The 27686-nt window shown below is 57.4% G+C and overlaps 1 protein-coding gene across 19 annotated transcripts; it reads left to right on the forward strand.

Annotated features, from left to right (window-relative positions):
* The first annotated feature begins 2557 nt into the window (after nt 1-2557).
* On the forward strand, nt 2558-27680 carry AIFM3 (apoptosis inducing factor mitochondria associated 3). Of its 19 annotated transcripts, XM_063807793.1 has the most exons (23): nt 11494-12025; nt 12817-12857; nt 13411-13612; nt 14114-14284; nt 19638-19851; nt 20089-20198; nt 20394-20503; nt 20583-20627; nt 20856-20952; nt 21035-21147; nt 22016-22102; nt 22539-22630; nt 22732-22862; nt 22975-23090; nt 23191-23262; nt 23356-23419; nt 24024-24100; nt 24212-24329; nt 25598-25696; nt 25954-26029; nt 26347-26451; nt 27070-27090; nt 27312-27680. In XM_063807793.1, exons 4-23 carry the CDS (start codon nt 14254-14256, stop codon nt 27349-27351), a joined length of 1818 nt encoding a protein of 605 aa, XP_063663863.1. In that variant the 5' UTR covers nt 11494-12025; nt 12817-12857; nt 13411-13612; nt 14114-14253; the 3' UTR covers nt 27352-27680. The 19 variants fall into 19 exon arrangements, 17 of the variants coding, with proteins under 17 accessions (XP_063663859.1, XP_063663862.1, XP_063663861.1 ...); XM_063807789.1 differs by lacking the exons at nt 12817-12857; nt 13411-13612; nt 20089-20198 and adding exons at nt 2558-3488; nt 10673-10923 and having other exon boundaries at nt 11126-11511; nt 27312-27488; XM_063807792.1 differs by lacking the exons at nt 12817-12857; nt 13411-13612; nt 20089-20198 and adding exons at nt 2558-3488; nt 10673-10923 and having other exon boundaries at nt 11126-11511; nt 21059-21147; nt 27312-27488.
* Nucleotides 27681-27686: the final 6 nt, after the last annotated feature.

Genomic DNA, 27686 nt, shown 5'->3' on the forward strand with positions numbered 1-27686 from the left:
TTCTGAGCATGAGGCAATAGTTCCCACAGGTTGCACCACCACAGAGAACTTGGATCTTTTTCCTTCTAGGCACCCATATCTGAGGCTTCTAGTAAATATTTCTTCAGCATGAGCTAACCAGGGTTGAATGGTATCAAGCAGAAGTCATGGGAAGTGAGCAGCCTCATTGCAGGTCAGGGCATGATATCTGTGCGGCTTTCTTGAATCCTTTTCTGTTCTTGGCTGTAGGTGGTTCTCCTGATGAACTTTAGGAGACCTCCAAGTGGATTGGCTTGAGGTGTTGGGAGGCCCACTGACACCCCCTCAGCCAGGGCCTTGTCTCTCCTACTCCCAGCTCTCAGTACATTTTATCTTTCACTTCACCTGTACTCTATTCCCATGCCTATTTGTGTATTTTGAGGTGCGTATTTTCTTGTAAAACCTCAGGAAGCCATTTTTTAAAATTATGGCTGGATGTGGTGGCTCATGCCTGTAATCTCAGCACTTTGGGAGGCCGAGATGGGCAGATCTGGAGTTCAGGACCAGCCTGGCCAACACGGTGAAATCTCATCTCGGCAAAAAATATAAAAATTAGCCAGGCATGGTGATGCAGGCCTGTAGTCCCAACTACTGTGCAGGGAGGGCCAAGGTGGGAAGATCTTTTGAGCTTGGGAGGCAGAGGTTGCAGTGAGCTGACATACCACTGCACTCCAGCCTGGGTGACAGAGGAAGATCCTTCTCACCGCCCTCCCCGCCCCCACCCCCACTAAGACAGTCTTGCTCTGTTGCCCAGAGCTGGAATGCAGTGGTGTGACCTCAGCTCATTGCAACCTCCACTTCCCGGGTTCAAGCAATTCTTCTGCCTCAGCCTCCCCTGAGTAGCTGGGATTACAGGTGTGTGCCACCACGTCCAGCTAACTTTTGTATTTTTTAGTAGAGATGGGGTTTCACCATGTTGGCCAGGCTGGTCTCAAACTCCTGACCTCAGGTGAGCCACCCACCTCAGCCTTCCAAAGTGTTGAGATTACAGGCATGAGCCACTGCGCCCAGCTGAGACCCTGTCTTAAAAATAAATTTACCAGCACTTTGGGAGGCTGAGGCACTTTGGATCACAAGGTCAGGAGTTCAAGACCAGCCTGGCCAAGATGGTGAAACCCCGTCTCTACTAAAAATAAAAAAATTAGCTGGGCATGGTGGCGGGCGCCTGTAATCCCAGCTACTCGGGAGGCTGAGGCAGGAGAATTGCTTGAACCCGGGAGGCAGAGGTTGCAGTGAGCCAAGATCACACCACTGCACTCCAGCCCCATGGGTGACAGAGTGAGACTCCATCTCAAAAAAAAAAAAAGTTAAAAATTTATTTAAGACAGTGTCTTGCTCAGGCTGGAGTGCAGTGGTAAGATGATAGCTCACTGTAGCCTCCAACTTCTGGGCCCAGGCAATCCTCCCACCTTGGCCTCCTCAGACCTGGGATTACAGGCATGACCCTCTGTGCCTGGCCCAGGATATATATATGGAACTATGAGGCTAAAATGTCCCTGGTTCCTACTTTCAGGTTTCTGCTGAATTTGAGAGAAGTCTGTCTTGAAATATCAAAACTGTCACATCATTCTGGAAGAAACAATACTCCAGAGACATCTTTGAAAACTACCTTTAGAGCCTGGTGCGGTGGTGCGTTCTTATAGTCCCAGCTACTCTGGAGGCTGAGGCTGGAGGATTGCTTGAGCCTAGGAGTTCCAGACTGCAGTGAGTTATGACTGTGCCTGCGAATAGCCACTGCACTCCAGCACGGTCGACATAGTGACACCTATTGAGACATAGTAGGATCTCAATTTTTTTTTTTTTTTTTTTTTTTTTTTTGAGACAGTGTCTTCTGCAGTGGTGTATTCTCGGCTCACTGCAACCTCCACCTCCCAGGTTTAAGCGATTCTCCTGCCTCAGCCTCCCCAGTAGCTGGGACTACAGGCTTGCGCCACCATGCCTAGCTACTTCTTGTGTTTTTAGTAGAGAGCAGGTTTCACCATGTTGACCAGGCTGCTCTTGAACTCCTGACCTCAGGGGATCCGCCCACCTTGGCCTCCCAAAGTGCTGGGATTACAGGCATGAGCCACCACCTGGCCAGCATCTCAATTTTTAATAAATAACTAAAAAATAACTTGTTTGAACAGGTGTATCTTGGCCAGCAATGCTGGACTGGGTTCCTTTGAGGTGAGGGAAACTCTTGGACATGGGACCTAGTGGGGGCTACCCCTCTGCTTGCCTCCCTGCTGGGTTAACAGTACAGCTGGCCCAGCCAGTCTTGAAACCTTACCCTGCAACAAAAACTTGACACCTCCAGGCCAGTCATTCTGGAGGTGTCTTCTCTGCCAAGTCGGTGACTCCCCAACCCGCTATTATGGCTGGACTCTGCTCTTGCAGTCTTAGTGTACACCCTGGTTCTTCAAGGGCAGCAAGCAGGACTATTCCGGTAGCAACCAGAGCTGCAGCTCAGGGCCCCGCGCTGGAAAGCTGGGGCAGCTTAGGTGGTAACTAGTGTGCTGAGCATGAGGGGCGCTATGGAGCCCAGGCGGGTTTAGGAAGCATTCCTGGCTTCCTGGAGGAGGGGAAATATGGTAATTCAGGCTGAAGGAGCTGGATGGGGCCAGGGGCAGTGACTCACGCCTGTAATCCCAGAACTTTGGAAGGCCTGAGACGGGAGGGTCGCTTGAGCCCAGAAGTTCGAGACCAGCCTGGGAGACATGGCAAGACCTCGTCTCAAAAAAGCCACGCGTGGTATGCGCCTGTGCTCCCAGCTGCTTGGGAGGCTGAGGCTGGAGGATCGCTTGAGCCCTGGAGGTCGAGACTGCTGTGAGCCGTGATCGCACCACTGGACTCCAGCCTTGGTGGCAGTGAGACCCTGTCCCCAAAGAACTGGGTGATCTCGACCCTCCACATCGCTGGCTCTCCACGGGCGCTGCACAGTGGAGACCCAGGATCTGATTGCATAGGACTGGGCACTGGAGTTTAAGTTCTCCAGGGGGGTTTAATATGCAACGAAGTTGGGAACCACTACCAGTGAACCCCTTCATTCTGTGCGGCTCCAGCTCCCGGAAGCCCTCGGACAAGGAACTGCAGCCCATGTACCGCGTGACGTGAGAGCGGAGCCCGGGTCTGCCCGGGCGCGGGCCCGCGGCCACGGCGTTTGGATCCCAGATCCCAGCCCCCGCGCTCAGTCCGGGCTTCCTGACCGGCGCTCTCCGCGTCCCTTCTCGCGCGCCCTTACCTGGGGTTGGGGAGGTGGGGACAGAGCCGGGCGCAGTCCGGGGCACAGCCCTGAGGCGGGGCTGAGGGCCAGGCCGCCACGTCCCTGGACCCTGAAAACGGGCTCGGACCCCCGCTGCAGCGTGGACTCCGGTGTGGCCGCGGGGCGTGCAACCCGGACCCTGGCCAGCTCCGTGTCCTCCAGACCTTTACTCATGGCCCCGCATCGCCAGGCCGAGCTGCACCTTCGGTCCCCGCCCGCGGCAGCCGAGGTAGGGCATTTCCAGCGCCGACTCCGGGGAAGGTGGACATCGCACGGAAGGGGGTGAAGGGCAGGGAGGATCCCAGCTTGGGATGGGGGTAGAGGGTGGCGGACCTTGGGCGGGGCGGGTGTGGAGGGCGGCCCAACTCTTGTGGCCCCTGGTGCTTCCGGGAGCTCCGTCCTCGCTCTCGGATCCCAAGGAAGAACTTGACCTTTCCCTGACATTCTCCAGTGCCCATGGCTTCTGGCGTCCACGGATGGCGGGGAGGGGAGGGGGGCGCATTCCGCGACTGCAGAGACTGGGGGCTGTGGGCCGGGGCAGCTGCGGGGCGGAGGGTGGCGTGTGGTGGGGTTGGGTGGCGTGGGGTTGCAGAAGGCGGGGCATGGGGCCCAACGGCCGGCTGCGCCGCCCTTCGTATGGCTCTTCGGAGCCGTTGCATTTGCCCTCTCAGGGCTTCCTGGGCTCTCGGCCCTAAGTAACCTGTGTCCCAGAGTCCCTGAGGGAGGCGCAGGATCACTGAGCTCTGCCCTCCCTAAGATGGAAGCAGGACCGTGTGGAGGAGGGACGGCCGCATGGGATGGCCAGGGTGGGGGCCCCAAGAGGACAGCCTCCGCCCGCTCGCCCGCCCGCCAAGGAAAGCCCTGGGGGAACACACTTTCAGGCTAAGGGGTCTGAGGAAGAGAAGACTAAAAAGGGGGAAGCCCTCGAGATGCCCAACAGTCAAGTCCGGGAAGGACGGAGTAGATAACCAGTAACTGCCTAGAGGGTGGGAGCCAAGAAGAGGAGGGGCCTGGACAGGGCTGCAAGGAGGAAGACACAGGCCCCCATGCCAGCCTTCTGGAAACAGCGGTTTGCAGACCACCTGAGCTCACCAAGACAGCTCTGAAGAATTTAGGGAATTATGCTTTGGCTTCTGGGTTGAAGGAAAAAAATATCTATAGGATGCAGCATTCAAAAGACCCGTAGGCAGGGCGCGGTGGCTCACACCTCTAACCCCAGCAATTTGGGAAGCTGAGGCGGAGAGGATCATGTGAGCCCCAGGGTTCAAGACCAGCCTGGGCAATATAGTGAGTCTACAAAAAAATAAAAATGAAAAAATTAGCTGGGCTTGGTGGCATACCTATAGTCCCAGCTACTCCACAGGCTGAGGTGGGAGGATGGTTTGAACCTGGGAGTTGGCCCAGGTGTGGTGGCTCATGCCTGTAACCCCATCACTTTGGGAGGCTGAGGCAGGTGAATTACTTGAGGTTAGGAGTTTGAGACCAGCCTGGCTAATCATGGTGAAACCCCATCTCTACTAAAAATACAAAAATTAGCTGGGTGTGGTGGCCCACGCCTATAATCCCAGCTACTCAGGAGGCTGAGGCCGGAGAATTGCTTTAACCTGGGAGGCGGAGGTTGCAGTGAGCTGAGATCGCACCATTGCACTCCAGCCTGGGCAACAAAGCAAGACTCAGTCTCAAAAAAGAAAGAAAGAAAGGCCAGGTGCGGTGGCTCATGCCTGTATTCCCAGCACTTTGGGAGGCCGAGGTGAGCGAATTGCTTGAGTCCAGGAGTTCAAGACCAGCCTGGGTAGCATGGCGAAAACCCGCCTCTATGAAAAAATTTTTAAAATTAGCCAGCCATGGTGGCACACTCCTGTAGTCCCAGCTACTCAGGAGAATGAGGTGGGAGGATCACCTGAGCCCGGGAAGTGAAGGTTGCAGTAAGCCGTAATCGCACCACTGCACTCCAGCCTGGGCAACGGAGTGAGACCCTGTCTCAAAAGAAAAAAAAGAAGAAAATATTTAAAATATTTAGGCCCAGCACGGTGGCTCATGCTTGTAATCCCAGCACTTTGGGAGGCTGAGGTGAGCGAACTGCTTGAGTCCAGGAGTTCAAGACCAGCCTGGGCAGCATGGCGAAAATCTGCCTCTACGAAAAAATTTTTAAAATTAGCCAGCCATGGTGGCACACTCCTGTAGTCCCAGCTACTCAGGAGAATGAGGTGGGAGGATCACCTGAGCCCGGGAAGTGAAGGTTGCAGTGAGCCGTAATAGCACCACTGCACTCCAGCCTGGGCAACAGAGCGAGACCCTGTCTCAAAAGAAAAAAAAAAAAGAAAATATTTAAAATATTTAGGCCCAGCATGGTGGCTCATGCTTGTAATCCCAGCACTTTGGGAGGCCAAGGCAGGTGGATTGCTTGAGCTCAGGAGTTCGAGATCAGCCTGGGCAACATGGTGAAACCCTGTCTCTACCAAGAAAATACAAAAATTAGCTAGGCATGGTGACAAATGCCTGTAGTCCCAGCTACTCGGGAGGCTGAGGTGGGAGGATCCCCTGAGCCTAGGAGGTGGAGGCTGCAGTGAGCTGTCATCACGCCACTGCACTCCAGTCTGTGCCACAGAGCAGGACCCTGTATCAAAAAAAAATATGTATTTTTAACACAATTACAAAACACTGTTTATAATTAAAAATAATAAAATGTTTGTAATAAAAAAACTTTTTCACGGCAGAATAATATTCCACTGTGTGGACTGAGACAGCTGGTTTTGTTTGTTTGTTTGTTTTTGTTTTTGTTTCATTTTGTTTTTTGTTTTTTTTAGACAGAGTCCCGCTCCTTCGCCCAGGCTGGAATGCAGTGGCGCGATCTCAGCTCACTGCAACCTCCACCTCCTGGGTTCAAGCAATTCTCCTGCCTCAGCCTCCCAAGTAGGTGGGATTACAGGTGCCCGCCACCATGCCCAGCTAATTTTTTTTTTTTTGCATTTTTAGTAGAGACGGGGTTTCGCCATGTTGGCCAACCTGGTCTCGAACTCCTAACCTCAGATGATCCACCTGCCTCGGCCTACTAAAGTGCTGGGATTACAGGCATGAGCCATCGCGCCTGGCCTGAGACAGCTCATACTAGCTCATCGGTCACTGGGAGTGTGGAGATTGTTGTCAATCATGTGTGTGTGTGTGTGTGTGTGTGTGTGTGTGCACGCATGCGCGAGTGCGTGTGTTTAGAGAGGGGGTTTTGTCATGTTGCCCAGGCTGGTCTTGAACTCCAGGGCTCCAGCAATCCTCCTGCCTTGGCCTCCCAAAGAACTGGGATTACAGGTGTGAGCCACGCTCCTGGCCTGTTGCCAAATTGATGATAGAAATTCCTCATGGGGTCTAATTAAGTGCCGCAGGGACAGGGCTACCCTGCAGCCCTGTGGGCTAGCTCTTGCCCAGCCCTCACTGTAGGAGTCCTCTGACCTCTTCCGCCTACCTCTTGCCTCCTTCCAGTCCAACACCAGTCTTAGATTTCTTTCCTGAAGACACATGTAACCGGGCACAGTGGCATATGCCTGTAGTCCCATCTACATGGGAGAATGAGGCAGGAGAATCCCTTGAGCCTAGGAGTTCAAGGCTGCAGTGAGCTATGATCGTACTCCTGAACTCCAGCCTGGGTGACAGAGAGAAACCCCATTTCGAAAACAAAACACATGTGATGAAGACTCCTTACCCAGCTCCCCCTGTTCCTCCAGACCAGCCAACCTCCATGCCAGGCCCCTGCCCAGAACTTCATGGCAAGCTGGACTGGACTGGCATATTCTGAGTTCTCCAGAATTTACCATCTTACCTCCTTGCCCACACTGTTTCTTCTGTGTGAATGCCCTTTTCCTCTCCTATGAACACCTACGGGCATCTGCCCTCAGCTCCTGCCACCTCCCTCCATGAGAACAGGGATTAAGACTGGCTATCCCTCACCAGGCGCGGTGGCTCATGCCTGTAATCCCGGCACTTTGGGAGGCCAAGGCAGGCAGATCACCTGGGGTCAGGAGTTCAAGACCAGCCTGACCAACATGGAGAAACCCTATCTCTACTAAAAATACAAAATTAGCCGGGCATGGTGGCACACGCCTGTAATCCCAGCTACTCGGGAGGCTGAGGCAGGAAAATTGCTTGAACCTGGGAGGCGGAGGTTACGGTGACCCCAAATCATGCCATTGCACTCCAGCCTGGGCAAAAAGAGTGAAACTCCATCTCAAAAAAAAAAAAAAGTCCGGGCACGGTGGCTCACACCTGTAATCCCAGCACTTTGGGAGGCCAAGGTGGGTGGATCACAAGGTCAGGAGATCGAGACCATCCTGGCTCACACGGGGAAACCCTGTCTTTATGAAAAATACCAAAAAAACAGCCCGGCATGGTGGCAGGCGCCTGTAGTCCCAGCTACTCGGGAGGCTGAGGCAGGAGAATGGCGTGAACCCAGGAGGCGGAGCTTGCAGTGAGCCAAGATCGCGCCACTGCACTCCAGCCTGGGAGACAGAGCAAGAGTCCGTCTCAAAATAAATAAATAAATAAATAAATAAAGACTGGCTATCCCAGAGCCTGGGGACAGGAGAGTGTGCGCTGCAAAGCCAGCCATTTGAGGAGGGCCTAGTCTGAACTGAACAGGTCAATGGGCTGGAGCTGACTTTGGACAGAGTTGAACAACCCCAAAGAATCCAGCGGGTGCTGGGCATACAGTCGTCAGGCCTGTGTAGACAGACCTGGGCTGAGAAGAAGCTGGGCTGCAGTAGCCAGGGCAAGGCAGAGGGGCAGGAACAGGCATGGGCGATGGGGTTGGGCCCCAGTTCTTTGACCTGGGGAATCCCCCAACCTATGCTTCCATATGAATGAATCACTGTGCATCTGTGGGCACCACTGCATCAGCTTGCCCCTCCACACAGCTGCCCTTGGCTCATGTTGGCTGTGCTGTATCAGTCCTTCAACGTTTCCTGGGGATCAGTTAATTAAGTTGAGGTCTCTGCGTCTGGAAATCCGCCTCAGCCTGCAGGGAAAAGGCCCCTAGTCTTGTTTCTGCCTTCAGAACCCTGAGACAGAACAAGGAGAATCCTGCTGATTCTCAGATTGGGCTCCAGGGGGCGACAGTGTCAATCACAATGTTAGATACTGAAGTTGGCTCAGTTCTTTTTTTTTTTTTCCTTCCCCTTCTCCCCTCCCGTCCCCTCCTTTCCTCTCCCTTCCCTTCCCCTCCCCTCCCCTTCCTCCCTTTTCTTTCTCTTTCTCTTTTTTTTTTGGCAGAGTCTCACTCTGCCATCTCACTCTGCAGTGGCGCAACCTCGGCTCACTGCAACCTCTGCCTCCTGGGTTCAAGCGATTCTCCTGCGTCAGCCTCCTGAGTAGCTGGGATTACAGGTGTGCGCCACCACACCCAGCTAATTTTTGTATTTTTAGTAGAGATGGGGTTTCACCTTTTTGGCCAGGCTGGTCTTGAACCCCTGACCTCAAGTAATCCTCCTACCTTGGTCTCCCAAAATACTGGGATTACAGGTGTGAGCCACTGCACTCGGCCTTTTTTTTTTTTTTCTTTTTTTGAGACAGGGTCTCACTTTGTCGCCCAGGCTGGATGTAGTGGCAGAATCATGGCTCACTGTAGCCTTGACTGCCCAGGCCCAAGCCATCCTCCCACCTCAGCCTCCCAAGTGGCTGGGACTACAGGCTTGCACCACCACACCAAGCTGAAGTGTTGTTTTGTTTGTTTTTTGTAGAGACAGTTTTGCCATGTTGCCCAGGCAGCGATCCTCCTGCTTCAGCCCCCCAAAGTGTTGGGATCACAGGCGTGAGCCGCTACGCCCGGCCACTTTCTTACCTAAAATACCTGCACACCCTACTTGGAGACCCTAGGGTGAGGGGAGTGGGGAACAGGAGAACCTGACAGTAGAGGGTACATGTAAGGAGGAGAGGGACAAGCTTGCTGTGTGGTGGGGTGCTCCAGGGCTGGGGGTGCCTAGGGATCCACCTCTCTCCCAGGCTGTGGAATTATCCTCCCCGTACTCACTGCTTCTCTAACCTTGGCTATCTCCTGCTGCCTTTGGGGTGTCTGATGGGCTTGAGGGACCTCCCAGCTGCTCTAGGTCATCTCACCGCAGCCATGTGCCCCATTTGGTACTGTCAAAGCTGCTGGAATATTATCGTCTTTCCAGAACTATCCTTGGGGCAAGATCAGGACCTCAGGCTGCCTGGGGCTCAGAGCCCTCCTGGGTCTTCCTGGGGCCCCTGGTCCACATGCATCTCCACTAAGCCTGAGGGCCCTTCGGGAGAGGCAGCACTTTTAGCCTGCCCTTGGTTTTAGCTTTTGCTCTACGAAGATCTTGTGATTTCTGCCCCACCATGGGGCAGCAGGAACCTCAAGCACAGTGCCTGGGGCAAAGGGAGCCACAATGGACTTGCCCCAGGTCAGGCCTGCACTTGCCTTGTGTCAGGGTATCTCCCCAAGTTGCTGGCCTCAGTCCCTACACTGACCTGTTTCCCCAGCTTTATCTCTGGCACCCCAAACTCAGCAGCCCCAACCCCACTTCCCAAGCACCCCCTGTGCCTGGCTCTGTGCCTGTCATGGTGTCCTGGCAGCAGTCTGGGAGAGTATTTCAGTTACCTGCGGTGTCCTGGGAAGGCTGGAGCAGAGGGGTCCACTCACTGATTGCCAAGGTCACAGAACAGGACTTGCATTGTGCACTGGAGGCCCTGTGGTCTTGCATGAGCCTGGTAGGCCTCTCCCCTCCTGCTTCCAGCCCTCCATCTGGGAGGCCAGCCTGCCCAGGGCTGCTCTGCCACTTAGCAGCTGTGTGGCCCTGGAGAGTCCCTAACCTCACTGAACCTCAGTTTCTCCGTTTGTGAAATGGAGATAATACAAAGAGAACCTTCCTTCTCAGGCTGTTGTGATGGGTAAGGAAATAAATGCATGCGAAATCACAGCCGTAGTTACTATGAGGCACACTGTCTTCCTGGCTAGAGGAGATTCTGAAGGTGGGTGGGGCAGCAAGATCACCACGTGTATGAAATGGGGGCAGGCTGGTTGGAGACTGAGGGCACCAGCCCCAAGCACTGCCATCTGCCCTGTGATGGGACTCTCCTGTGGCAGTGGCAACGGTCCCACTGTGGAAGCAACACATGAGCTGAGAGGACTTGCCTGAACTGAGCCACATGTGCCCTCTGGGCCTGGTCACCCCACCACCTGCCCCCAGGGTGACCCATGCAGGGCCTGTTCCTGACCCTGAACAAGACCAGGACTCCCTGGGCTGCATTTCCTATCTGTAAAATTGTAGGAGGGTGGTGGTGGTGGGGGCTCGAACTTGCCCCCTGGGTGGGGTGGGGCATAAATAGTCCCAGAGGATGGCCTGGGAAGGCTGGCTGGGCCTGGCACAGGGGACTTTACTGCTGTCATTATTGTCCTCCTTACAGGAGAGGAGAGCAAGGCCCAGACAGGGGAGGAACCCACACAGCCTCTGTGCTCCAGCCTGCTTGAAAGACAAGGTCTACCTACAACGCAGAGATGCACACATTAAGGACAATGAAACACCCAAGTGTTAGGAACCAGAATAATCAGCCCTAATAGAGGGGAGGCTGATCAGGGAGGGCCTCCTGGAGGAGGAGGCACAACATCAGGGTGCACTGTGATTTCTGGAGACCCAAGGAGTTCTGGTAAATGACAGGTGAGAAAAAGAAAATGTAATAAAATATAATTGAAAACAGACCCTGGTATGTGTGGAGAGAGGGCCGGGAGGAACCTAGGACACCGGCGAACCTGAACTCCCCCAACCAGTGAAGGGAGCTGTGGGCAGCAAGGTTTGATTGGGGTTTTCTTTCTTGTGGAGGTTTCTCAGAGTGATTCAAGTTCCCCCACCCCGCCCACAGATGGTTCTGAGACTTTGGAAAGAAAGAAAAGGAAAAAAGACCCTGCCCGCGCCCCAGCTGGGCATCCCTGGGAGGTCGCGAGGATCCCCGGAGACCCAGACTCGGGACGGGGCGCCCCCGGCCAGAGCGGCCCCTGGCTGCCTCCCTACGCCCCGCGACTCCGGTCCGGACGCCGAGGGCCTCGGCCTGCCCCTGTCCCCCGGCCGCCCCCCACCTGCTCCGGCCCGGCGGGGCGGTGCTGGGCGCCGCGGGCTCCCCGGCCGCAGTGCAGCCGCAGCGCCAGCCCCGCCCCGCCCGCGCCTCCCCGCCCCCCCCGCGCCTCCCCGCCCCCCCCCCGCGCCCGCGGCCCCAAGCGGTTCCCGAGCCCAGGCCCGCGCCGAGCCCAGGTGAGCGCCCGCCCCGGGGACCCTGGTCCCCGGAACCCCGGTCCCCGCCCGCCGCCCCGCCTCTTCGCCCCGGCGCCGGGGGCCAGCGCTTGCGCTCGCAAGTCTCGGACCCCGGCCCGGCACGTTAGGGGTTGGGGGTTGGCAAGCGGGGCCAGAGTCACTGGCCGGGGTCCGAAGCGCACGTCGTCCTTCTCTCGTCCCACAACGGCCCCTTCCCGGCTCGCCGCGGGGCCCCACTGTGTGCCAGTCCCCCTTCTCGGGCTGCAAGGTCTGGCGGGGGCAACGGGACGGAGCCGGCGAGGCTGCTGGCATCGGCTTCCCAGAGAGAGGGAACTGCACGTGCAGAGGCGGGGAGAGTGGACAGAGGCTTGCCCTGAGCTCCGTGGGGGAGGGGAGAGCGCGGAGCCCCCACACTCGAAGGCAGGACTGGGATCAGATGCCACCCCTAGGACGCCTGGAAGCCACTGGGAGTCCGATCTGGGCAGGAGCCCTTGGGATGAGGCAGTGGGGGCAGGTGGGCGAGAGGTGGAGGAGTGGGGAGAGGACCCTGCCCAGCCTGCACCCTGGGGGCGCCAGGAGCCCTGGGAGGGTCAGGTGGAGCAGGGGCCGCTCTGTGAGATGGGAGTAATCCAGTCCCGCCTCACAGGTCCTGGGGTCCCTGGGACAGACACAGACTCCTGCTGGGTGGTTAGCACTGGGCTCTGCTAGAACTTTTCTGCAGTGGGCAGCTCATGGGCAAGGAATAGCACTCGGGCGCTCTGCACTCTGGGGGTCCCTCCTGCCCTGCCCCTGGCAAGGACCTTGGCCTTTGCCTTTGAGTGGGGTGACTGGGCTCCAAGCCGATCTAGCACACAGTAGGCCGAAGGCACAGGGGCCCCACCCGGTCTCCTTCCTGGCCCAGGCCCTGGGGGATTCAGGTCCCTGGGTACTCGGGAAGGGATGGCACAGCCTGGGCAGGTCCCCAGTGGCAAGACCAGGTCTGACCTTTTCTGGGATCTGTGGCCCATCAGGTGAGGCCTGAGGTCAGCCAGGAAGGAAGTGGGCAGGGCTGAACCAGGGCTGAAACCAGGACCCAGGAAGGGACTGCCTAGTGCCCAGGGAAGGGGCAGGTGGGGCAGGTGGCAGTTGAGTTTTACAGACCTTCTTTGATGACAAGTGGGGGAAAGAGCCAAGGCACGCCCCAGTGGCTGTGGGAGCCACCCCCTCCTCCCCTGTAATGGGCACCTCGAGGACCGACAGGCGCAGGGGCCAGGCACCAATGGTCCCTCTCCAACCTGGCCTTTTGTTTCCACCCCTTGCTCTCAGGCACCCACCCACGGCCCTTCCTGGTATCTGGACCAGACCAGGTGGGTCTCAGCCCCACCTCAAGTGAGACTTCAGGAAGAACTTCCAGAGGAAACTGGAGGATGGCAGTGGGATGGACTGTGGGGAGGTCATTTGCAAACAAGGCAGCTATGCCTGTGCCCTGGGCCTTCCAAAGTCCACCTGTAGGCTGCATCTTCCGGAAGGCCCACCCTGTAGCCTGGAAGGCACCTGGCTACAGTGATCTCTCTGCTGTGCAGGTGTCCCCTCCCCCAGGGCACCTTGCAGGGCCTAGGGTGATATGGGGGCTTTCTGGGCCCCTGCCCACCTTAAAACTGATCAAGGTGGGAGGGTGGGGTGGGAGGCCACAGGGATACCCCTGCTGCTTGACCTTGATGGGACCTTGACCCCTTGCTTTCCCCATATGCTGTTGGGCATGACTGCCCACAGGCCTGGTGGGCATTTGTGAAGGGCTGGAGTCGGGGGTAGGGGGAGCTTATGGCTGCTGGGCACAGGCGTGGCAGGGCTGTGTGCCTGGCTTCCCTTTCCCCTAACCCCATCAGGCCCGGGCTGGCCGCCCACTTCTGTTCACCACAGAGCAGGGTTTCCCTGGGGACCAGTGGACTGGCCCAGCCCCACACCGCCCCCCAGCCCCTCCTGGCCACAGCTTGAGCTGGGAGGAGGGTAGAGGCTGGGCCGCCTCCTGGACCCCTGCCCTCCCTGCCCGGCCTTCCAAGGCCTGGCAGCCTCAGTCCACTGCTGGGCCTGGAACACAGAGCAGTGGCTGCCCTGCGAGGAGGTGGGTGTCCGGAGTGCTAGCCAGGGTGGGGCTGGGCTAGGGGGAGCCTGATGTCACCCCCATTGTAGGAGGGAGAAGACCAAGGATGAGAAGGGCTTTGGCTTGCCCAAGGTGACCCCCTCTTTGAGCCTAGGCATAGTGGTCTCCCGGGAGAATGGAGGGTCCCAGAGCTCTCAGGCTGTGGGATTTGGAGAGGGGAAGGGGGGCACGAGGAGGCAGTAGAAATTAGGGAGGATTTCCTGGGCAAGGCAGCCGTGGGGCTGGACGATGGGTGGCCGAGGTTCGGGCAGAGGAACTCCACTGGAGGAGTGAGGGAGCTGAGCTTGGAGGGCTTCAAAGGGGAGGTGACCTCCAGGGCCCCATGCTCTGGGATCAGGCTCACGCCATGGTTCCCAGCTCAAATGTAAGACTCTTTCCGAAGCTCCCACTGTCTCTCCCCATCCCTCTGTGTCTCTACCTGCCCACACGACCCCGTCCTGATGGCTCCAGTCTCCCCTGCAGGTCCTACAGCAGCTCCAGCAGGATGGCGGCTCCAGCGTCTCTAAGGCCTGCAGGGGGTCCAGCCCCATGGGGGGCGCCCTAGGCCTCCGACAGCTCCCCATCTGTGCTCCTGCCTGCCGGCCATCCTCAGGCCACTCGCCATGGGCGGCTGCTTCTCCAAACCCAAACCAGGTACCTCCTGTCTTCTTGTCTCCATCCTTTCTCCTCCCTCCCCGCCTCCTCCTCCCCCCTCTCCCCCCCTCCCCCTCTGCACTCGGCAGGCCTCCGAAGTAGGTCAGGCTAGGCAGGAGCCCGCTCGGAATGTTAATACGCTGCAGCCAGGAGGGGGTAGGGGGCCTGGAGCAGTTCCCCCAGCTGGCCCCTGCTCCAGTGGGTGCCCCTTTTTCTTTGGGGCTTTGAGTGTTGGTGGTGGGAATAACAGCAGGACCCTTCTTGGAAAAGGAAAGTCAGGGTTCCTCCTGTTGCAGGGTTGGGGAAGGGGCTATGCCCCCAGGGCCAGGGAAGGGGGGAACTGGGGACACGCTCAGCCACTCTGTGACCTAGGGCATGCAAGTTACCCCTCTGAGCCTCTGTTTTTCTCTCTGCAAAAGAGAGGGCCTGGCCACCCTGACCTCTTAGAGTTGCTGTGAGGGTATAGTGGGCAGATCCTGGCTCTCTTTGCCTCCTCTGATCCCCTGTGTGGTCTCGGGCTGCCTTCTTGGCCTTTCTGGGCACACTTCCCCATTTATACAGGAAATCACCACCCAACCTAGCCTGAGCTACTCCAGCCAGAAGTGGGAGTGTCCTGGGGTGCTGGGGGAGGCCTGGGTCTTTTCTCCACTAAAGACTCATGTCTGCGGAGCTCTCCCTCTGGCCCCCCACTTTCCCTCTTCTCTCCTCACAACACCTGGGGAGGCAGGAGTGTGCAGCTTTGTCACAGATGGAGAAACTGAGGCTTAGAGAGACCTCAAGAGCGCAGCCAGTGCTCCACTCACCCCGCCAGGCCACGCTGCCCCAGCCAGCTCACCCCAGCCAGCTCACCCCAGCTCCCCTTACCTGATACCCATCAGCTCCGTTACCTTGGAACTTGTGAGGCTTTTCTCCCTTTCCTGGGTCTAAGGGAGAACTTGGGGGAGGGAGGAGGGCTGTGATGACCCACCAGGCAGAGGGACCCACTTGCCTCTGCTCCAAGAAGCCACTCTTCCTCCCCCGCTCCTGTGCTGTGGACACCTAGGCCTGGGCTGGATCCCTCTCTGCCTCAAAATGTGCCTTGGGCAGATGACGTCCATTGTCTCCCCCTAGCAGTGGGTGGGATGATGCCAGCTGGCCTCATACCAGGCATCTGTGGCACCGCTGGGCTGGCAGGAGGCCCTGGCAGAAGATGCCACCTGCAGGTTCTTTTAAAGGACCCCAAATGGCTGGCCTGCCTGGGACCCATGGCCCCAGGACTTCCAGTGTCGGGGGTGGCCACTCTCACCAAAGGCAGTCCTAAGAACTTAGGCAAATCCAGCCCTGCCCCTTCCTGGCTGTGTGGCCTTGGGCAGGTGATTTCACCTCTCTGAGCCTCTGCATCCTCATTGTAAAGTGGGGTTGTTGTGCCTAGCATGAGGGCCTGGCACACCAGAAGCACTTGCGGAATTTTTTTTTTTTGAGACAGAGTCTCACTCCTTCTCCCATGCTGGAGTGCAGTGGCGTGATCTCGGCTCACTGCAAGCTCCGCCTCCCAGGTTCATGCCATTCTCCTGCCTCAGCCTCTCGAGTAGCTGGGACTACCGGCGCCCGCCACCACGCCCGGCTATTTTTTTGTATTTTTAGTAGAGACGGGGTTTCACCGTGTTAGCCAGGATGGTCTCTATCTCCTGACCTTGTGATCTGCCTGTCTCGGGCTCCCAAGGAATATTATTTGTTATCCCTTCTCTGAGCTGGGCTCTGTGCTGCCAGGCCTCCCCTGTGGGGCTGTAACCAGAGGCTCAGGCCCCAGGTGCCCATGCTGGGCAGGTCAGGCATGAGGCTCAGGGAATTTCCAGATATGGGAGTGACAGCATTTGGGGCGTGAGGGTTCAGCTGGGGTCTTAAGGGGCCACAAAGAGACTAGAGCAAGCAGAAGACCTCTGTGCAAATCCCTCACTTTCTATCTTGCTCCACTCGATTCTGTGGCTCCGTGTGCATCAGCACCTGCTTCCTGGGTTCCCTCTGTGCTCCTGTGCGTCCTGTCTGAGTAGTTGATAAGAAGGTATCAGACCAGTCCCTCACCTAGCTCAGAGCTAGGAGGAAGTGCAGCTCTCTTAGCATCTGTTCACCTGCCTTTTATTAGGCCATAACTGATACCTAAAGGCTTTCCATCCTCACCATGGCTGCTAGGAGGCTCAGAGCTAACTGGTAAAACACTGCTGCCCAACTCCATCTATTGAGCTTCTACTCTGGGTTACATACATTATTTCCTTCAGCATTCACTATCACCAACGAGGTAGGCATTTGCTGTTCTCTCTGTTTTATTTTCATTTTTTGAGATGGGGTCTCATTCTGTTGCCCAGGTTGGAGTAAAGTCGCATAATCATAGCTCGCAGCAACCTAGAACTCCTGGGCTCAAGTGATCCTCCCACCTCCTGAGTAACAGGGACTACACGCCTGCACCACCATGACTGGCAATTTTATTTATTTTTTTAACTTTTTTATTTTTTGAGAGACAGTCTCACTCCCTCACCCAGGCTGGAGTGCAATGGCTTGATCTTGGCTCACTGCAACCTCTGCCTCCCAGGTTCAAGCGATTCTCCTGCCTCAGGCTCCCAAGTAGCTGGGATTATAAGCGCATGCCATCATGCCTGGCTAATTTTTATATTTTTAATAGAGACTGGGTTTTGCCATGTTGGCCAGGCTGGTCTCGAACTCCTGACCTCAAGTGATCTGCCTGCCTTGGCCTCTCAAAGTGCTGGGATTACAGGCGTGAGCCATCATTCCCGGCCAACTGGCAAATTTTTAAATTTTTTGTAGAGACTGCATCTCACCCTGTTGCCCAGGCTGGTCTTGAACTCCTGGACTCAAGCGATCCTCCTGCCTTGGCCTCCCAAAGTGTTGGGATTACAGGCATGAGCCACCACACCTGGCCTTCTCTCCATTTTATAATAAAGGCATCTTAAGGCCCAAAGCGGCTAAGGCAGGTCTTATGGGCAGCCAGAAGTCACGGAGCTGGGGCTGATCCAGTTTTGTGGGTGAGCAGAGACGCCTCTCCCCTCTACCTTTCCAAAGGGCCCCTGACTTAATGGCTTCCATTAGACTGCATCAGTGAGCGGGCTTGGAGCCTTCTGGGAGGAGGTGGAGGATGAGAGCAGCCTGGCTTGGCGTTATCTGGCCCCCCTGCCAGGCTATTTGTGAGCTCCCACAGCTTCCACAGCTGGTGTCAGCTAAGTCCAAAGTATTTCTCTTTTTAATTCTTCCAAAAACATTCTAACACCATTACATAAGGTATAGAAAATGGAATGAAAGCCCCACCCATAACCCCCCACCTGATACAACGGCCTCAGTGTGGCTCTGTGCTCTGCATCCTCCCTGCTGGGTTGGGGTCAAGGAACTGACCTTTTCTTTGCCCCTGTGCCCTGCTATGCCTGGGCCTGAGCTGAGGGCTGGGACTTGGGGCTGGGGAGGGGACCTGGCCAGGGTGGAGGATTTAGCAGAGCATGAGATGATGGATATGCAGGGGCTGGGCAGCCAGGAGAGGCAACTCCTGAGCCTTGTCTGGGTAGATAGGAAGGATGGCAGCCCCAGTCCAGGGGACAGCTCAGGCAAAGGCCTGGAGGTGCATCTCGGCAGCCTCTCTGGGTTCTTGGTTTCTGGAGTGTCAGTTCTGAGGTGGAAGGGATGAGAGGTAAAACCCAGAGGTGCTGGTGCCTTGGGAAGTGAGAGCGGTACCTCCTGCTCCAGCATCGGGCCCATGCTGTGCCAGGGGCTTAGTGTCCATCACTCAGCTTCCTCCCTGCAGCAGCAGCCTGGGAGGCCAGATTATTGCTGCTAAAAATTCTGTTTATTGTTCCCTTCTAATTAGAAAAATATCCCAGGCACATCACAGGGAATTTGGAAAATGTGGAAAAGTATAAAGAAGAAAATGGCAATCTCTGGCTCACTCCCCGCTAGAGCTGGCCCCGTGGGCACGCTGGGGAAGTGGCTCTGTACGGAGGCTGTGGGGGGGGGGGGGGCTGTGCCCCCTCTGTGCCATCCACATGCATTCCCATGCTCAGGTTCACCCCCAGGGCACACGAGGACACTGAAAACCCAGCACCTGGTTAGTGATGAAGGATTCTCAAATTGGTGAGAAGAGCTATTTTGAGAAGTTGAAATCGGGCTGGGAGTGGTGGCCCACGCCTGTAATCCCAGCATTTTGGGAGGCCGAAGCGGGTGGATCACCTGAGGTCAGGAGTTTGAGACCAGCCTGACCAACATGGAGCCCTGTCTCTACTAAAAATACAAAAATTAGTCAGGTGTGGTGGCGCACGCCTGTAATCCCAGCTGCTCAAGAGGTTGAGGCAGGAGAATCGCTTGAACCTGGGAGGGGGAAGTTGCAGTGAGCCAAGATCGCACCATTGCACTCCAGCCTGGGCAACAACAGCGAAACTCCATCTCAAAAAAAAAAAAAAAAAAAAAAAAAAAAAAAAAAAAAAAAAAGAAGAAGTTGAAATTATGCTGTGTACATTTTTTTAATTTTTGAAAAAAATTCAAATATATGGGAAAGTTGTAAGACTAGAACAATGAACCCTTGACTTCCTGTCACCCAGATTCACTGGCTGGGAACTGAGCTGCTGCCACTTTTGAATTCCTGTATGTACATGAGTCATACCCTGAGATGTCAGGGACATTGTCATTGTCCATCAGAAGATGCAGGACTGTAGGGCCTCAGGGTTCTTTCTGCCACAGAGGTTTCTGCAGCCAGGAGAACTGCAGGGTCGAAGGAACTCAGCTCTGTGTCCCCCTCACTAACACTGTAATTGAAAAAGGAGGGGGGGTGTGGTGGCTCAAGCCTGTAATCCCAGCACTTTGGGAGGCTGAGGCGGGCAGATCACTTGAGGTCAGGAGTTTGAGACCAGCCTGGCCAACATGGCAAAACCCTGTCTCTACCAACCCTGTCACGCCACATCTCTGGCGTGGTGGTATGCACATGAAGTCCCAGCTACTGGGGAGGCTGAGATGGGAGAATCGCTTGAACCCAGGAGGCAGAGGCTGCAGTGAGCCGAGATTGCATGACTGCACTACAGCCTGGGCGACAGAGTGAGACCCTGTCTCAAAAAAAAAAAAGAAAAAGAAAAAAGAAAAAAGAGACATGCAGAAACGAATTCAAGCAGACCCGGGTGCACCCCCACCCATCCATGCCCCTCCGCTGCTTCGTGCCAGGTTTAAGGCTATTTGCTGGGCTGGTGGTGCAGAGGGAATTCTGGGGAGGTTGCCAGGCAGGGCTGAGCCTCCTGGCACCCTGAGGAGCTGGCCTCTGCACCCAGCTTGAGGGATGGGGGAGGAAGTTGGCTGAGGTGGGGGGCTCAAGGCGCTGCCTTGCCCACAGTGGAGCTCAAGATCGAGGTGGTGCTGCCTGAGAAGGAGCGAGGCAAGGAGGAGCTGTCGGCCAGTGGGAAGGGCAGCCCCCGGGCCTACCAGGGCAACGGCACGGCCCGCCACTTCCACACGGAGGAGCGCCTGTCCACCCCTCACCCCTACCCCAGCCCTCAGGATTGCGTGGAGGCTGCTGTCTGCCACGTCAAGGACCTCGAGAATGGCCAGTGGGTTCTGGGCCTGCCTGGGAGGGGGGATCAGGGGTCCCAAGGTGGGAGGGTGAGGGGGCCATAGCCGGGGGTCGGGGTTGGCCTGAAGGGGCTATGACCAGCTGCTGCCCTGGTCACTGCCTTTGTGGCTTCTACCGGTCTGGGCCTGCTCCCCAGAAGGCTGGACACTGGGAGGAGCTGCCAGGAGGTTGTGCCTGGTGTCTGGCCTGACCTCTGAGTGCTGTGGTTCCCCAGGATGCGGGAAGTGGAGCTGGGCTGGGGGAAGGTGTTGCTGGTGAAGGACAATGGGGAGTTCCACGCCCTGGGCCATAAGTGTCCGCACTACGGCGCACCCCTGGTGAAAGGTGAGCTGTCAGGTGGGAGGCGTGAGGGGGACCTTCCAGGCCCCATGCCAGCTTGGCTCCTCCCTGGACCCCAGGATCTTCATCTATTAGTGAAGTCTCCTGGGCTGTGGGGAGGGGCCCGCAGTTGCCGGGGCACTGAGATTCTTGGGAAGCAACCCCTGCTGGTGGGCCCAGCCTAACACCTCCCCTTCCCAGGCGTTCTGTCCCGTGGTCGGGTGCGCTGCCCCTGGCACGGCGCCTGCTTCAACATCAGCACTGGGGACCTGGAGGACTTCCCCGGCCTGGACAGTCTACACAAGTTCCAGGTGGGGCCAGGAGTGCGGTGGGGTGGGAACCTGGGGGTGTGGGGTTCGGGGCTGGTCCTGAACAATGCAGCCCTTGCAGGTGAAGATTGAGAAGGAGAAGGTGTACGTCCGGGCCAGCAAGCAGGTGAGGGGATAGCTCGGGGCTCAGGCAGAAGGGAGGAGCCGGGAGGGCATCTTGGCCCAGAGAATGCCATGTGCAAAGCCCTGTGGTGGGAGGAGCTTGGCACGTGTCACTGGAGCAGAGTGAGGGGTTGCGGTAGGGATGAGGCTGGGCTGGAGCGCCAGGACCTGCCTGCCAGGATGATGGCATGCAGAGGATGGCAGTGACCCTCCACCCTCCTGGCACCCACAGGCCCTACAGCTGCAGCGAAGGACCAAGGTGATGGCCAAGTGTATCTCTCCAAGTGCTGGGTACAGCAGTAGCACCAATGTGCTCATTGTGGGTGCAGGTTGGTAGTGGGGTCATGAAGGGCAGGGTGGGAGATGGGATTGGTGAGAAGTGGTTCCCGGCCCACGGGCCCCTCCCCTCAGGTGCAGCTGGCCTGGTGTGTGCAGAGACACTGCGGCAGGAGGGCTTCTCCGACCGGATCGTCCTGTGCACGCTAGACCGGCACCTTCCCTACGACCGTCCCAAGCTCAGCAAGGTACAGGGGGTGGGGCAAGTAGGGACCCTATCCCTCTGGGTCCCAGTTAAGCCCACTTCAAGCCTTGCTTGTCACCCCATTGGGGTCTGGCCAGCTGCCCTCCCTGCTTATGCCAGGCCTGTCCGTGGTACCCCCAAAAGATCTAGATTTGTCGTTGTTTTGAGACAGGGTCTCACTCTGTCGCCCAGGCTGGAATGCAGTGGCGCCTTCTCGGCTCACTGCAACTTCCACCTCCTGGGTTCAAGCGATTCTCATGCTTCAGCCTTCCAAGTAGCTGGGATTACAGGTGTGCACCACCACCATGCCTGGCTAATTTTTTGTATTTTTAGTAGAGATGGGGTTTCACCATGTTGCCCAGACCAGTCTTGAACTCCTGAGCTCAGCCCATCCGCCCACCTCAGCCTCCCAAGGTGCTAGGATTACAGGTGTGAGCCACTGCACCTGGCTTTTCTTTTTTTGAGACAGGGTCTTGCTCTGTCACTCAGGCTGGAGAGCAGTGCCTGTCTCACGGCTCACTGCAGCGTCGACCTCCACCTCCCGGGCTCAAACGATCCTCCCACCTCAGCCTCCCGGGTAGCTAGGACTACAGGCGCGCACCACCATGCCTGGCTAATATTTTGTATTTTTTGTAGAAATGAGGTTTTGTCATGTTGCCCAGGCTGGTCTTGAACTCCTGGTTCAAGCGATCCTCCTGTCTCAGCCTCCCAAAGTGTTGGGATTACAGGCATGAGTCACTGCGCCTGGCCAGATCTGGGTTTGCTGAGTTCTGTCCTGCAGCCCCTATGTGACTGGGGCTGGCCCCACCTTCCCTGGGCCCCAGTGTCTTCTGCTGTAAACTGGCTCCTCTCAAGCTGGCTCTCCCCTGCAGTCCCTGGACACACAGCCTGAGCAGCTGGCCCTGAGGCCCAAGGAGTTTTTCCGAGCCTATGGCATCGAGGTGCTCACCGAGGCTCAGGTACAGGGTCAAGGGTGGGAAACAGGCCCGAGGAGGGAAGGTGGGAACCGTGAGGTTGTGTGGGCCCCTGGGGTGGGGTCTTGGTGCTCTACCTTCCTGGCCCCACGGCCCAGGCACCTGGGAGGTGCTCCAGGCTTGGGAGACAGCAAGGAGCTTTTTCCTGATGGGTCATAGGCACACACAGAGCCCCACGGTGTGCGGAGATGAACGATCAGGGCTGGATAGGAGATACTGGTGGGACTTGGGAGGGTAAGGAGAGGTTTGAGGGGAAGGTGATGTCTGAAGCTTAAAGAATGAAGCCCAGGTGGCAGGATCTGTTTTAATGGGAGCTTCTCAGAGGCTGTGGCTGGGCTGTGGGTGTACTGCAGGACCAGGGAGTGGGCGGCGAGGCCCAGCCCCATGCCCAAGCTCATGCTCTGCCTGGTGGGGATTGCAGGTGGTCACATTGGACGTGAGAAATAAGAAGGTCGTGTTCAAGGATGGCTTCAAGCTGGAGTACAGCAAGCTGCTGCTGGCACCAGGGAGCAGGTGGGAGGGTCTCCTTTTTACCCATCGGACACTAGGCAGGGCACTGGCCTGGACGGGGCTGGGGCTGCGGGGAGGCCCTCACTGACACGGCCATGTCTCAGCCCCAAGACTCTGAGCTGCAAAGGCAAAGAAGTGGAGAATGTGTTCACCATCCGGACGCCAGAGGATGCCAATCGCGTGGTGAGGCTGGCCCGAGGCCGCAATGTGGTCGTCGTGGGAGCCGGCTTCCTGGGTGAGAGGTAGTGGGCAGTGGGGATGGTGGTCAGGTCGTCATGGCCAGTCCCAGGGAAGTTCTGGTCAAGGAAGGTGCAGGTGCCAGCCTGCCACCCCCTGCCCATCACCAGGGATGGAGGTGGCCGCTTACCTGACGGAGAAGGCCCACTCTGTGTCTGTGGTGGAGCTGGAGGAGACGCCCTTCAGGAGGTTCCTGGGGGAGCGCGTGGGTCGTGCCCTCATGAAGGTGAGCCCACCCCACCACCCAGTGCCTTGGAGCCCTGGGGCCCAGCCTGGCCCCTGGCTGGGCTCTCATCCACCGCCCACCTGCCCACTTGCCCTGACAGATGTTTGAGAACAACCGGGTGAAGTTCTACATGCAGACGGAGGTGTCTGAGCTGCGGGGCCAGGAGGGAAAGGTGGGCCCTTCTCCCTTCTCCCTGCTGCTTTCTGTCCTCTGTCCCCTGAGCCTGGGAGCTGGGTCCACCTGTTTACCCACCCACTCCCCACAGCTGAAGGAGGTTGTGCTGAAGAGCAGCAAGGTCGTGCGGGCTGACGTCTGCGTGGTGGGCATTGGTGAGTTGGTGTGTGGGCAGGCAGGCACAAAGCAGCCCAGCCATCTGCACATGCTCACATGTGACCTTGGGCTAGTCCCTTCCCCTCCCAGAGCCTCAGTTTCCACCACATCTGTCATATGGGGACCCCCAACCGCCCCCACTTTACGGAGCTGTTGGGGAAGGTATGTACCGGGCTCAGCCCAGGCCTGGCACAGTGGATGCTCCCAGTGCCTGCTGCCCAGTAACACTCATCTCCATGCCCTGCGAGAGTTGACATAGACGAGACTCGAACTGGCTCCTGCTCCAGCTGAGGTGCCAATTTGGGTAGGGGCCAAGATGGGAGGTGGTAGCACCTGCAGGGGCTGAGGAGGTATGGCATGCTGTCCCTCCACTTAAGGGCCTCATGGAGCACTTCTTGGAGAAGGTGATATCTGAGGTCTTGCGGGAGGCACCGGGTCTGTGGAAGCCCGGGTAGTGGGGACCAGGGTGCATGAAGGCCTCAGGTAGACAGCCCCTGGAGGATCAGTCTGGGGCTGGCACATCAAGCGCATGGTGTGGGGTGTGGAGAGTGACTACGCAGAAGGGAGGGACAGGGGAGTGGACACAGGCTTCCGTCCTGTCAGGTGCAGTGCCCGCCACAGGCTTCCTGAGGCAAAGCGGCATCGGTTTGGATTCCCGAGGCTTCATCCCTGTCAACAAGGTGGGGTGGATGGCACCGGGTGGGGAGGACCCGGTGCTGGGCTGGGAGTGGCAGGAGGTTCAGGTCAGGGCCCCTGTCACACCCATGGAGCTCTGGGCCCTCTCTCTACAGATGATGCAGACCAATGTCCCAGGCGTATTTGCAGCTGGCGACGCTGTCACCTTCCCCCTTGCCTGGAGGAACAACCGGAAAGTGAACATTCCACATTGGCAGATGGCTCATGCTCAGGGTATGGCCAGTCCCGAGGCACATGGAGGGGTGGGAGGGAGTCTCAGGGTCTCAGTGTCCCCATGCCCATGCCTCAGTTGCTGACCTTGGGTCCCGGACACTGTGTTAGGCATCAAAGCTCTGATGTGGATTCTCTGGGCAGCCTCATCCCGGCGATCCAGCCAACACAGAGCACGACACCCCACTGAGCCAGCCATAGCTCCTCAGTCTCAGTTTTCCTTCTGGTGGTCTCTCCCTTTTTTGTCTTCAAGGACATATATTCTGCAGAATTCCTGATTAACCTGTGCAGTTACCCTGGGGAGGGAGGGAGGGATTTAGTGGATCACCTTCCTATTTATGCCTCTGTTTCCCCTGGGCTACTCAAGTATCTCTGTGAACTCAGTTCAGCCTCATGCAGGTCCCCGAGGTGCCATCTGAGCCCAGAGACGTGGGCTCAGTGGAGGCACTGTGCTTTCTGAGGAATAGCTTTCCCCTCCTGATGTTTGCTGGCCACCAAGTCCCCCAAGCCTCATCCACTGTGCACATCTGGTCTGGGCCCCTAAGCTGCAGGTGCCATCACATTAGTTGCCTCACTGCCTCCGAGAGAGGACTGCCAGACTCCCAGCCTGGGACAAGGGACTTCTCTGCACCCATCTCCCCTTCCCTCTGCCTTTACACCTGAGGGTCTGCTGCTTGAAACCCCACTTCTGGTACCAATTTCTATTCAAGTCCAAAGTCGAAAGTTGTTGCTAGGTTGTAAGTAACCAAGGCTACTTATCAGCCAAGTATAATTAGGATTTAACTGAGAGAGTTTAGGGGACTTTGAAGTACATCCAACTACAGGGGTCTACTGGGGCCTCATAGGAACTGGGGAGCCATCCACACTGGTCTCTTTGGGGCCTTGTGTGTGGCTGTCATCTGTGCTTCCCTGTGTACTTGTGCCCCATTTTCCTCCCTCTTCAGACCTGATACGTCTGATTAGGTGTCTGTGTGCACAGCTGAAATGGTGGCGTACTCCCCCAACCCCAAGAAGCAGACCTTCCAGAGTCAGGGCACTTTATTCAGATTCTCTAAGGAAGCAATCAAGTGGCTAGCTTTGAGGCAGGTGTTCCCCTGCACCAGTCAGCTGCAGGTGCAAGTGAGCAGTGGGCTGAACAATGATGTCTCTTGACCTCTGGGGAGACCAGGAGGAGTAGCCACACGTGTCAGGGGTCCCCAGGGCATCAGGAGCAGGTAGTGTGGGAGTGGTAAGAGCGAGAGTCAGGGTTCTCATGGCCCTGGGTCCCGCAGGGCGCGTGGCAGCCCAGAACATGTTGGCGCAGGAGGCGGAGATGAGCACTGTGCCCTACCTCTGGACCGCCATGTTTGGCAAGAGCCTGCGCTACGCGGGTAACCCCGGGGCCTCGGATGGGGGCGGGGCCGAGGGCGTTTAGGGGCGGGGCTTGGGTGTGGGGCGGGGCTGGGAGCCTAGGGGCAGGGCTATGACCGCACTAGGAAGAGGCCGGTAAGAACTCGCTGGCGGCGAGGCTAGGAGCTACCTAAAAGGACGTATGGAGCAGGGCCTGGGCGGGGTTAGGAGGGGATCCTGTGACGTCTCGTTCCCTCCCCCGGCTCACGTGGGTGCCACCCACCTGCCCGGCCCACAGGCTACGGAGAAGGCTTCGACGACGTCATCATCCAGGGGGATCTGGAGGAGCTGAAGTTTGTGGCTTTTTACACTAAGTGAGAGCACCGGGGTGCAGCTTGGCGCGAAGCAGCGGGAGCTCAGTCGGGAAGGGGGATTCATCCCAGGCAAAATCGCAGAACAAGAGCCCAGCCCTGAGCCCCGCTGAGGAGTGCTGGAGCTTCCTTAGGAAAGCCCGAAGCTTGTGCACGGTCAAGCCGCGATGTGCAAAGCAGGGAGGGCTGGGTGCTCAGGCTATTCTTGTTGCCCTGGGGTAGGTCCTTCCCTGGGCCCCAGATGGACAGCAGTGCATCAGGGTTTTCAAAAAGGGGCTGCTGCCTCGCAGTCCTCAGGCTTGGCCATCCTCTCCTTGCAGAGGCGACGAGGTAATCGCCGTGGCCAGCATGAACTACGATCCCATTGTGTCCAAGGTCGCTGAGGTGCTGGCCTCAGGCCGTGCCATCCGGAAGCGGGAGGTGGAGTGAGTGTGGGTGTGGGAAGCCTGGGGGTGGGAGTAGTTCCCTGGAGGACTGGCTAAGGTGCCTATGACAGCCAGCCGCCCCCACAACCCTCCAGGGCCTTTCCCCTCTTGGTTTGCATCGCGTGAGGCTTACAGGACTACAGGGAGGTGTGGGGCAAGGATCATGGTTTGAGAGCAGGCTGGTTATGTGTTCATGGTGGATGGAAGGGATAGAGATGTGTGTCCCCAGGCAGGGCCAGTGCTGTGGGGAGGGGTCAGGGCCCAATGCATGGGCAATCACCAGGCGTGGGACACCTAACTGGACATGGTTGTGCTGAGCCTGGCAGAAGCTAGGTGGGAAATGCAGCTACTGATGCCCTGGGTATGCCCTCCACATAGATGGTGGGGGTGGTTCTAGGTTTCACTCAACACCAGCCAGTTCCCTTATCCTGGTGTGGTGTCAAAGAGATTCACCCTCTGGGAGAGAGCTCCCAGGGACTGGGGACAGCCTGGAGGCCACTGGGAGGCTATGAGACAGGGGCAGGCTTCAGGCTGGAAACAATGGAGGACCAGAAGGGGACATGATAAATGACATGCTCTCTCCTTGGCCTTCTCTGTTTCTCTCTTGCCTTCGTGAAGGCTGTTTGTGCTGCACAGCAAGTACGTGTGTCCTTCATGTTGACCGTTCTGAGCCTTTCCCATGTCAGCCCAGACCCTCCACCCAATGGTCTATCTCCATCTGTCCAAGTACCTCCCTGCTGGGCACTAGGGTCTGGCACAGAACAGACCCCCTGCTGTCCTCAAGGGCCAGCTGTTCAGGGTGCCCAGAGTGGAGAGCCTGTTTTCTTCTGTCTTGACCCCTCCTCCCCTCACTCCTGCAGGACTGGCGACATGTCCTGGCTTACGGGGAAAGGATCCTGAGCTCACATGCAGTAGACTTGGGCAGGCAAAGGGGGCACCAAGGGCATAGGCCAAGCCTTGGGGGCAGGTGCCAATCTCCAGTCCCAGGATCCCCCAGGGCAGGACCTGAGCCCTCCCAGTGCTTGCCTTCAGCCACCTGGCTCCCCTCTTGGGAGGCCTCTGCTGGATCCAGAAGATGCTCAACCCTCAAGGCCTCTGCTGCCACTGACAGCTGGCACTGGAGGCAGGACAAGCCCTGCCTCTTCTCCCTCTATTGGGACTGGTCCCCTGAAGAACCCTGCAACATGTTAGACATTACCGTAAAATTAAAACGCACAAATTTGCAGATCTGTATG

The sequence above is a fragment of the Pan troglodytes genome, chromosome 23, assembly GCF_028858775.2.
Source record: "Pan troglodytes isolate AG18354 chromosome 23, NHGRI_mPanTro3-v2.0_pri, whole genome shotgun sequence".
Taxonomy (NCBI): domain Eukaryota; kingdom Metazoa; phylum Chordata; class Mammalia; order Primates; family Hominidae; genus Pan; species Pan troglodytes.

Coding starts and splice junctions, on each gene's coding strand:
- AIFM3 (XM_063807789.1), top strand. Junction 11,512..14,113: donor CAGGCCCGCGCCGAGCCCAG/GTGAGCGCCCGC, acceptor TCTCCCCTGCAG/GTCCTACAGCAGCTCCAGCA. Junction 20,628..20,855: donor ACGTCCGGGCCAGCAAGCAG/GTGAGGGGATAG, acceptor TGGCACCCACAG/GCCCTACAGCTGCAGCGAAG.